General features: G+C 33.3%; 1 protein-coding gene across 2 annotated transcripts; it reads left to right on the forward strand.

The window, feature by feature from the left end:
• Positions 1-1,886: 1,886 nt before the first annotated feature.
• LOC149201800 (putative glutathione S-transferase parC) lies at positions 1,887-9,980 on the forward strand. 2 transcript variants are annotated; one of them, XM_089403019.1, is made up of 3 exons: positions 1,887-2,324; positions 2,420-2,831; positions 9,801-9,980. In XM_089403019.1, the coding sequence occupies exons 1-2, from the start codon at positions 1,971-1,973 to the stop codon at positions 2,795-2,797; spliced, it is 732 nt and encodes a 243-aa protein (XP_089259145.1). In that variant the 5' UTR covers positions 1,887-1,970; the 3' UTR covers positions 2,798-2,831; positions 9,801-9,980. The 2 variants fall into 2 exon arrangements, with proteins under 2 accessions (XP_089259145.1, XP_089259144.1); XM_089403018.1 differs by lacking the exon at positions 9,801-9,980 and having other exon boundaries at positions 2,420-2,931.
• The last annotated feature ends 810 nt before the right edge of the window (positions 9,981-10,790 follow it).

The raw sequence follows: 10,790 nt of genomic DNA on the forward strand, positions 1-10,790 counted from the left end.
ACAATTAATTAGTGAAAAAAAATCAATAATAATTTGTACATATGGAATTTAATCATTCTTTATCCACTAAAAAAGATCAATAATAATTTGTACATATGGAATTTAATCATTCTTTATCCACTAAAAAATAAAACACAATTGAGATATATCACAATAAAGAAACCCATATACGATTTGAAAATGTCATTTATAAATTACATAAATATTAGTAGCAACAATGAGAATTAAATAAATATTATTAGCAATAGTGAGACAAATTCACATCACAAGCTAGGCCAATTTAATTTTGTAAGTCGTTTAGTATCATATAAATTCATATGAAACTAATGATAACTAAGGATGACATCCATTTTGTCAAAATAATTGGTGCCCTTAAGTTTATCAAATAGATCCTCGTTATAGAGGGGGCATTGCCTTTCTAATGTAATTTTTTTTAACAACGTGGCAATTTGTAAACCAAAAAAACTATTCGCCATTTTTTCCCTTTCAAACAAATGCTTATGAGCCATAAGAAGATATAGTTAGTTTAATGTGATTTTTATTGATAATACGTCATTATTTTTTTATTTTAATATTTCATATTATTAATCGTTTTCCTTTTTAATAATTTAAAATATTGATACTTCATACTATCCCTATCAATATTAATAATTAATAATATTCAACAATATAATATCAATGAATAATCTGAAATATGTCCTTATTTCTTTATTTTAATATTTCATATTATTAATGATTTTCCCTTTTTAATAATTTAAAATATTGATATTTTGTACTATCTCTATCAATATTAATAATTAATAATATTCAACAATATAATACCAATGAATAAATTGAAATATAGTACATGCATTTTTTTAAAACTATCTTTATATTTATTTTGAATAATTATGAAGAAATAAACTATGTAAAAAAATATCTAAATGCCTACCTTGTTAAGGTAGTCTCTTTTACTTATGAAAGCATCTTCACTCATTGTCTAGTCCACAACATTTTATGTTATGAGAAGGTGAGAAGGTATGAGGAGATAAAGATATGATATTGTTTTCTACACACAAAGGTGATTTAATTTATAGATGAAATAGTTTTTTAGTACATTTTTTTTTGTTAATTTTAACTAAATTTGTCTAGAGTTTTTTAAAAACTTGAATAGAATTCTAGTACTTTATGAGTTTTTCAAGATGTTGAATCTATTTATCCATTCAAAAAAATATTTTAAACAACAAAAATCTATTAATCCATTTAAAAAAAATATTTTAAACAACAAAAATCATAATCTTACTTGAAATTGTATCACTGAACTATTTCATCTATAAATTAGATTATGCCAATAAAAAAATATAGTAAAATTTAATTAAATCTATAGAAATATTTTTTTAAAATATTATTTATAAAAATATTTAATAATGTATTTAATAATTTATTTGTTATTTATTTAATAAAAAAAATTATAATTTAATTTTTGAAATATGAAAAATAGTAAATTGATTAATAATATTTTTTTTATAATAAAATAGAAGTATTTTAAATAACAAATTGACTCCGAAAAACTGTTTTTTGTTTTTTTTTTTTTAATTATTAAATGAGTGTACAATGATCATCCAACGATGAGGGATTCGATAAAATAGTGATGGCTTTTTATCTTAATTTTAAATAAATTTATTTTATCCGAGGATGAGCTAGTTTGGATAACAAATTGATGGACAGAACTTTAAAAAATGATTTTGCATCTATTTATGGTGACGGTAGAATTTGGATAATAAATGGATGAACATTAAATTTAGGAAATGTTTTTTTTTTTTTTTAATAATTAATTAATTGTGTGGATCAATCCATGCAACGTGAACCGAAAGTTCTCCTATATAAGCAATAGCGTACCTTAATTTCATGTTGAAAATCTAAAAAATTCCTTATTTTCTAGTCAGCCATCCACTGCAACACAAGGCTGCGTATCGGTTTGTGAGGATAAGATGCCGGAAATAAAAGGCGGCGGAGAGGAGGAGACAGTGGAAGTGAAGCTGCTGTTGATCAGGTCCAGTCCCTTTGCAATGAGTTGCGCGCTCGCTCTCAGGGAGAAGGGCATCAAATTTGAGGCGGTGGAGGAAAGGTTGAATGCTAAAAGCGACCTCCTCCTGGGATCGAATCCTGTGTACAAGCAGGTCCCCGTGCTCATCCACAATGGAAAATCCGTCTCGCAGTCGCTGGTCATACTCGAGTACATCGAGGAAGCCTGGCCCCCTTCCGACACCACGCCCTCACTTCTGCCGGGCAGCGCTTACGACAGGTCGTGCGTTCGATTCTGGGCAGACTTCGCCAACAAGAAGGTTGCCCTCTGACCCCTCTTTTACTTTGTTTTCTCTCCGCTCACCATTCTGACGCCTCCCTGGTTTTGTGCTTGATTGTGATTGCACCGGGGCAGTTCATAGAGACAGGGCTCAAGCTCATAAAACGGTTCGGGGAAGAGCATGCGACCGCGCGGAAAGAAATCGTGGAGCAGTTTATAACGCTGGAGGAGGGGATGAGGGCTATCGGATCGGTGGGGCCTTATTTCTTGGGCGACAAGATGAGCTTGGCGGATGTGGCTCTTGTGCCCCTGGTTCCATGGTTGCCCTCATTTGAAGTCCTAGGGGATCTGAAGTTCCCTGGGCCGGAGCAGTGCGGACGGATGCACAAATGGCTGGAGGCCATGAGAGAACTTCCGAACGTGGTGGCCTCTGTTCCACCCGCCGACTGGCTATTGCAGTACACTGCAACTCTCCGCCGATATATTGCAGAGAAATTTCCTGGTGGAGTTTAGTGTATTATAGTATACCCTATGTTATATTATTGAGGTCAGTATTTCCAGCATGTTTACGTCCATTGTTATCATGTTTGATCAGGTTCATTTTTATTTATTGTAAGTTCATTAATGTGAAAATTTATTAGTCTTTGGACTATTAGTAATCTAATTTTAACATTGAAATTATAGTTTTAAGTCGTATTTCATAAAAGAGTGTCGTTCAACCAATTAAATATATATAATGATTTTCTTAACCGATAAGATTTTTGCTCATTTTATTTAGCCTCTTCTTGATTCATATGATTTCTTAGTTCGGAGGATCTAAATCATTGTTTTGGGTTATTGAAAGTATTGTTAATGAAGTAATGCTAGTATTACTTCATTAGTATTAAATGTAGATTTGGTTTGTTTGGTTTCATAATATATATCTTCACTTGTCACTTATGCCACATGGTTATCTACATGTTCTCTATAGCACTTCACCACCGGTCACTACTTCTGCCTTTGCGTCACTACTATCGCATAAAAATACAATGTCTTTTACCTGTGAACGCTTCATTCAACCAAACATGAATTTTACTTGTCCTTGTAGTCCTCTGTGCCATGCAGTGGCTCCAGAGTTCTCTCTGTGATTCTCTTTTCTCATGTGGAACAAAGTTCTCACACGAAACAAAGCTTTGTAGTAGGGGTTTTGTCACCTTCTAGAACACAGTCAAAGAACATGCATCAATGGAAGCCTCGTCTTGAATTAAACTTTTTAGCTCAAGTATGGAAAGAACATGTATCAATCAAACATGCATCAATCGATGCCTCAAATTAAGCTCTCGAAGTAAGCTCTTTAGCTTAAGTATGGCTCTGTTGCTAGATAGCAAACAAACCCCTGCCAATGGAGAGAGAACACGATACGTTAAATTATTGTTTAAGAAATGGATCTTATTCTGTACATAATAGGAATAATGATATTTAGAATTTGATTTTTTTATTTTTTTGAAGAGAAAACCCCGTAGAAACATAACAATTGCACTTGTTCTTCTAGCGATTTAGAAACCCTAAAATCTATAGCCTTTGTCTATTCACTACATTTGCAGAGAGGACCCTGTCAATATAAGACCGTTAAACCTATTCCCCTATATATGGATTGCAATTCTTGCAGCATATCATGAACAAATATGTGAAGGACTAGACTAGAGCTTAATGTACCTAACTATAAATACTAAAAATTCAAGAGCCAAAATTGACTTTAATATTTCAGTTTTATACTCTAATTGAAATTTTCATTAACATAACCAGCTATTGAATCCTTGAATGTCCCCTTCTTGGCACCTACTTACCAGAGGCACATGTTCAGATTCAAAGCCATCCTCTTGAATATGCTTCACTGACTTCTCACATTCACATATATAGAACTGACTGCGTGGAACAAACAGGGAAACATGCTCATCCATTCCATGGATGCTCAACTCCGGGCACATGGTGCGGTGGATCTCAAAATCCAACTACAACCTTAAACTCCAACTACGTTAACTTTTTGTCTTCTGTTTTTGTTGTTGAATTCATGGTGGGTATAGGTGCCTTGATTCTAGCATCGACTGATGATTCGTCATCTGCCACAACACATCTTCAGTCTTATAGTTCAGCAATGACCCGTGAAATGTGATTTTCCCGCTTTCAAAGGCTACTCTAACCAAATTTGCTTGTTTCGTGTTGTCCTCACCATTTCCTTACTTCTAAATTATCTTCTTTGCAACAACTTAAATCTGGCTAGTTGGATTGGTGTTCCTAGAAGTGTGCTCGTGGTAAAGGTTCATGATAGAAAGCTGCTTAAAGTGCCATGGGGTTGTACCTGCAAAACCACTCGAGGATTTGGGAATATATCTGGTGAATGGGATGTTAGTACAATTATAAATCTTCAATAAATTTAGTTAGTCAAATCCTGAAGCACAAACAAAAACAGGGGGAAATAGTCCTTCTCACCATCAAAAGCTTCCTCACTATGCAAAGCTCACATTTGTGCTTGCTCAAGAAAGAAGAATTAGTGCAATAGTAGCAAAGAGAAACACTTCTATACCCTGTGTAAGTTACGTCTGTAATCTAATCTTGGCAATCATATGTCTAAGTTTATGAGAAAACAAAGATGTATAAGTTCAGTTCCCAGAGGGCACAAACATCCTAATGGGCTTGGCGTCGGGAGGGCACAACTGTAATGTCTCGTTCAAAATCCTATCTAAGAAGACATAATCTCCTTTGCTCAAGGTGCAGCCTCCAGAGGACACGAGTAAATGAGCCAATTAAATGAGCTTGAAATATGGTTTACGTGAGCTTACATCTTAGAGAGCATGTAAGGTGACACTTGGTATTCATGTGGCTGCATGAGGTCCAACTGCAAGAACTTTATATATATATATAGATATATATATATATATAATTTTATTTAATATTTTTTATATAGCTTCTAATTATTCGCTCTTTCTTTTTATTACCATCCTCTAGTCTTGTCTGGATCCTCTCCTTCACTCACCTATCACTCATTATTCCTCTTGTGTGGGAAGCCTTGATTCATTTATGGTGGATGGTGCAAGATTGCTTAATTCTGGTGGTTCGAAAGTTACAGGTATGTCTACACTTTTGAACGAATCAGCTTGGCTTGGTAGCTACTGACTTTGTTAGATCCTGGTTATCTTAACCTTGAATTTCATGTAGAACGATAAACAACCAAATAGATTTTATAGAAAACCACTGAGCGTAGGGTTATTTTGAAAAGTCATATAGAATGACACAATACTATCTAACTGCACCAAGAAGACCAGGAAAGCTCAAACAGAGACCAAAAAATGTACATTACTGGATTTTGTATCTTAAATTTTATAATTAGTCCTAGAAACCATGTATTTTGTGTTGTTGGTTCTAATATTATACACTTAGCAATGATTTGCTAACGTAGGTTGAAATAAAATTATGTAGGTTTTGCTATATTTTCTTTTTCCTTGCTTGGTAGATTGATAAAGCTCGATTGCTTTTGGAAGACAAAGGCTTTGTCGACTTTGATTTGCAAAAAAAAATGCCTCGGTCGACATCCATACTTATGTAGCTTCTTTCCTCTTTTTCTCAGAGAATTTCAGAGCATTTTTAGGGTTTGGCTTCTGCAGCTATATTTTTTTGTTTTGAAGTTTTAATTACAGTTTTTCTGGAAAGAATAAAATCAACGTAATGTAGCTTAATTTATGTTTTAGTATTTTCACACATTGTAAGAACCTTTTGCAAACTTATATTTGAAATAGATTCGATTGCACTTTTGTGTTGTCTATCCAGCAGATCAAATGCACTTCTATATACCAACCATCGCCGAAAGCTGGCTCATTAATCATTAATAATTGTCCATAGAAATAGCTCCATAACAAAGTTTCTGAGGTCAAATTTGGTGGTTCTGGGGGAGTTTATTGTAATAATCTTCACAGGGTTTGGTCATTTCCTTGATCGATTAGGTCAATTTTAGAAATAAAATATGGGCAAGAGGAAGGAATGATGGCATAATTTTAATAGTTATCATTCCAGTTGTTTGTATTGACAACATCTGTTAAATTCATTTTAGTCTTGAATCCAATAATTATCATTCTAGTTGTTCGCATTGACACCATCTCGTAAATTCATTTAAGTCCTTCATGGATTTAGGCACAATTTATACGGTTTTCTTCATATTTGAAATGTTTCTCGGAAAATTGTGAGGGTGTTTATAGATTTAAATAATTTGGCTCTATATCTAATTTTTCAGGTAAAATTCGATCATTCCAGGGGAGTTTATCTTAATAATCCTTGCACGATTTGGTCATTTCCTTGATGCTCAATTAAATTTTACAATAATATTTTAATTTAAGTTTCAGGGTTTTTGTTATTTTAGTGTCATTTGTAAATTTCATTTAACAATATTTTGTTATTTGTGTATTACTTTCTAATTGAATGAATTCACCCACTATGAAAACTCTTCAATTGCTTGTTTACCTTGTGATCTATCTCATGTTACAACTTCTCTTTCTCCAAGCCAGAGTGTTATATAGCTATAGGAACTTATTTATCGGTTACTTCTTTGCAATTGTGAATGTAATTTCTCTCTTTTTATTGTTGTATGAACATTGGGAAAATGTGTGAAGAGTACTTACAACCTGTATGCCCATTCCTTTGCATATTGGTAGATTTCTCACAGCCTAATGTTGGAATAAATGCAATGGATTTATTAACCAAATTGTTGGGATTGAATGGATGTAACGACGACTTGAAAATATATTATCAATGAGTCTTTGTGACTGTGAAAAGATCTTAACTATTATTTGGCTGACCCTACTGCCATGATATTTCCAATATGCATTTATTAATTACTACAACTTTCCCATGCTACATAGTGTTTCCATATATTTCCAAACTTGTGTGTTCCATTGATACATATAGTCAGCCATATGTGAATGGGAAAAGTTATAAATCTTTGCATACAATAGGCATAATTGGAATCCAGTGGGAAGAGTTAGAGTGCTATGCTTCTTAATTGTTGCAGGTTCTGTGAATGAACAAAGATTCCATCCCGGATAGATGAAAGTTAAGTTCAGTGAGTGTTGTGCATATTTCTCTCAATTAACGTCCTAAATGACCAATGGGTTTGTTTCCTTTATCACCCTTTCTATTCTCTGCATCTCTATGTGTAATCATTTTCCCCAGAGCCTTTAGTTATTCCATTTCCTTTTTCCACCTGTCATCCTTCTAATGACCAGTCTTGCTTTGATTTCTAATGCTTCCTTCACTGTAATAGTCCATTTTGTCTATCTAGTTTGGGCATTTTGTTTAACATCTTGTCGCTGGAACCTAATTGTATACCTTGAATACAAATATCTAGTGGTAAATTCAAATTGTAGAGTGTACGTCACCTAGTAGTGTATCCAGGGTTTGTTATTTCTATGCACTCTTTTTTTATTAGACCACTAGCATTCACTATAGCTTAGATCCGTGTACAATTTTCCATAGATGGAATCTAACCAAAACATGGAATAATGTGATCCAATGGAGTGTTTGGGGAGTCCCCCCCAAAGTTTTGCAAAATGGATATTTGCGTAACTACTAAACTCAGAATGGAAGCTACAACTATTGCATCACCTTCTCAATAGTTCCTTAAGATCGTTATCAATAAACAGTTGGAATGATATATGATTACCCCCTTTGTCTTTTCATTGGTGTGTCTAGCCTCTGCATCTAGATGAATCACCTTGTGTTGCAATATGTCCTGTACATTTGACCAATCATAATATGGGTTGATCTGTCTAGACTCATTTATGGTCTTACAATGTTTTCTGAATTTTTAACAGGGTAAAAACACACAAGTTATAGTCAATTACTGCCCCACTCAATGCAGGGACTTGTTGCCTCGCAACCCCCTTGTTAAAATTGTAATGACCCACATTGCATTAGATTAATCTCAACATTATCACATTTTCTACTATATGATCATTTAGTGTTTTGTGTGTTTTATTCCCAAGGAGCATTTGGCGATTATAAAACTTTTCCAAGCTCATCTTTTTATGCCTCGCCGAGGATGGCCAAGGATCCACGCATGGGCAGTGTAAAAGGTAAGACTGAAAATGTGTGACATTTGCATTCTTATGTTTTCATGAGTCATACATTTGATGCATGTAAAATTTTATAAACTAAGACTTAACTAAAACACTATGATTTATTTTGGAGCACTTTAAACGAGCATAGGTCCATTTTAAATACGGATCTAACATGAGCCGAGAGGGATCCAATTTCTTCACTTGCAATTGTTTTTTTATGAGCAGACATTATTTAAATGTTTTGTATATTATTTATTTTTATTTTTTATATTTAGATTTCAAAAAAAAAAAATTGGCGCAAAATTTCAACTTTGATGACGAACATACAGGCTTACACATCATACTGGGTTGTAGAATGAGCCTCTCAGCTCAATCAAACTTTTGGTTCGATGATGAAGTTAATTTTATTTAGTTTATTGTGGTGGTTTTAGGTATTGCTATTGGTGATTCATGATATTGAGTTTATGTTATTACATGTATTGAATTTTTGGCAAATTTTCATGATAATGTTTCAAAATTGAATAAGTTGAAAACTTACTAACCAAGAATAAGAAGTAATCTAAAAATAATAAATTTATTATTAAATTAATTTTTCCTCATTTAAAATTTTTCAATATAAATATTATTATTATACATAAATTTTTATAATTTATTTTTAAAATATTAGAAGAAAATAACATAAGTAAACTTCTAACCATTTTGACAAACATTTTAATAAACATAATAATTTAGTGATATACTTTCTATAAATATAGATACGTGATAGTGACAACTCAACATTTGGTAATTAATATCAAACAAGTTTTAGTTATGAACTTTTTTGAGCAATAGGGGAGGGACACTAGTAGTTGGACACCCCCCCTTGGATCCCTCCAAACGCGATGTAGATAAATGCATTTCTGGTACAATAATTGTCCCCTGCATGTGGCCACATGTTGGGAATTTATGTGATAAACCTCACTCAAATTTGGGCAGGTAAGGGTTTTTGTTTATCGTGGGTTTTGGAGGGTTATCAAACCGTCGTGTTATTCTGCTCAACTTTGGCAGTTGAACATTTGGTCCACCCGGTACTTGCGCAACCCTGCTGCAATGATGGTTGCAACCATCACCATTCTTTGTGTTGCAGGGAGTGGGTTATGGGGCGTGATCATTCTTGGTTCGTCATGTTGTTCAATTATTATTTTTTGTTTTGCTTGGTTTACTAGGATGGTTGTTCTTCCTCATCGCACATCGATAACTAGGGTATTCATCTGTGTTTGATCCCATGTGTGATTTTCCTTGAATTGGTGCTAGATATCATCATTTCATGCTCCAAAGGGTTTATCTGCAAGTAACTTGACATTTTTCAACAAAATTTGGAGGATTTCTTCTATTTTTTTCTAGTTTTTCACAAGTTTAACCCCATGACAGTTCACTTGTTTGTCTTGCAGGTCACTATGTGCGAGCTGGACTTGCACTTAAGGGTATTTGAGCCCCTGGGGTTCATGTGGCTTGAAGGCATGTAGGAAGCACAATAAATGACTCGAAGATAGGATTTTAATCCTACTAGCTTCTTCTGCCTATGTTTTTTAACGCATTAATCTGGATATATTTTGGTTGCCTTTGACTTTTTCGCTACTTCTACCTCTGTGTTTATGTATATGTAAAATTCTTCTACCTATGTTTTCAAACACATTCAACATGATGGATTTTGGTTGCCTTTGAATTTTTTGCTACATATGCCTCTATGTTTATGCACCGATTTAGCAATTATAGATGGATTCTTTGGGTTTCAAATTTATAATGGTGGTTTAGGGTTTTTCTAGTTTAGGGTTTCAATTTTGTAATAATGGTTTAGGCTTTTTCAACTTTATGGTTTCAAATTTGTAATGTTGGTTTAGGGTTTTGTTGGTTTACGGTTTCAATTTTGTAATGGTGGTTTAGGGTTTTTTTAGTTTAGCGTTTCAAATTTGTAATGGTGTTTTAGGGTTTTGTTGGTTTAGGGTTTTGTTGGTTTAGAGTTTTGTGGATGGTGGTTATTTTTCCGTAACAAATGGTGGCTACTTTTCCGTAATTTTTTTTGATAGATGGTGGTTATTTTTCTATGACCCAATTTGCTAAATAAAATAATTTTAGTGTGTGCTATGATTTTAGTCTAATTGCTACAATATATTTGTTGTAGTTGTTGGTTTCTTATGTTTATATAGGAAATCAATTTTGTTTGGATTGGAAAATTAATCATGGCATTGCAAGGTTGAGTGCAATTTCATAACATTTTCATGTCTTAATTGTGCCTATATATATCAAGCATTTTCACACATTTTTGAGAAATTTTTATGAAATGTCTTAATTCATTTTTGTGAAAATTTCATTGAAACATCTAACTATTGGGCAATCATAGTGAGTATTGTCATAGTAATAATATTACATGGGAATATTGT

The sequence above is a fragment of the Pinus tabuliformis genome, chromosome 2_1 (assembly GCF_031772625.1).
Source record: "Pinus tabuliformis cultivar Carrire ecotype Pingquan chromosome 2_1, CPIR1, whole genome shotgun sequence".
Classification (NCBI taxonomy): Eukaryota; Viridiplantae; Streptophyta; class Pinopsida; order Pinales; family Pinaceae; genus Pinus; species Pinus tabuliformis.

Bases quoted from the DNA above. Each gene is read 5' to 3' on its own strand.
- LOC149201800 (XM_089403019.1), top strand. From the start codon at position 1,971: ATGCCGGAAATAAAAGGCGGCGGAGAGGAGGAGACAGTGGAAGTGAAG. The intron at 2,325-2,419 runs GTTGCCCTCTGA...GCACCGGGGCAG, and splicing joins CAGACTTCGCCAACAAGAAG to TTCATAGAGACAGGGCTCAA.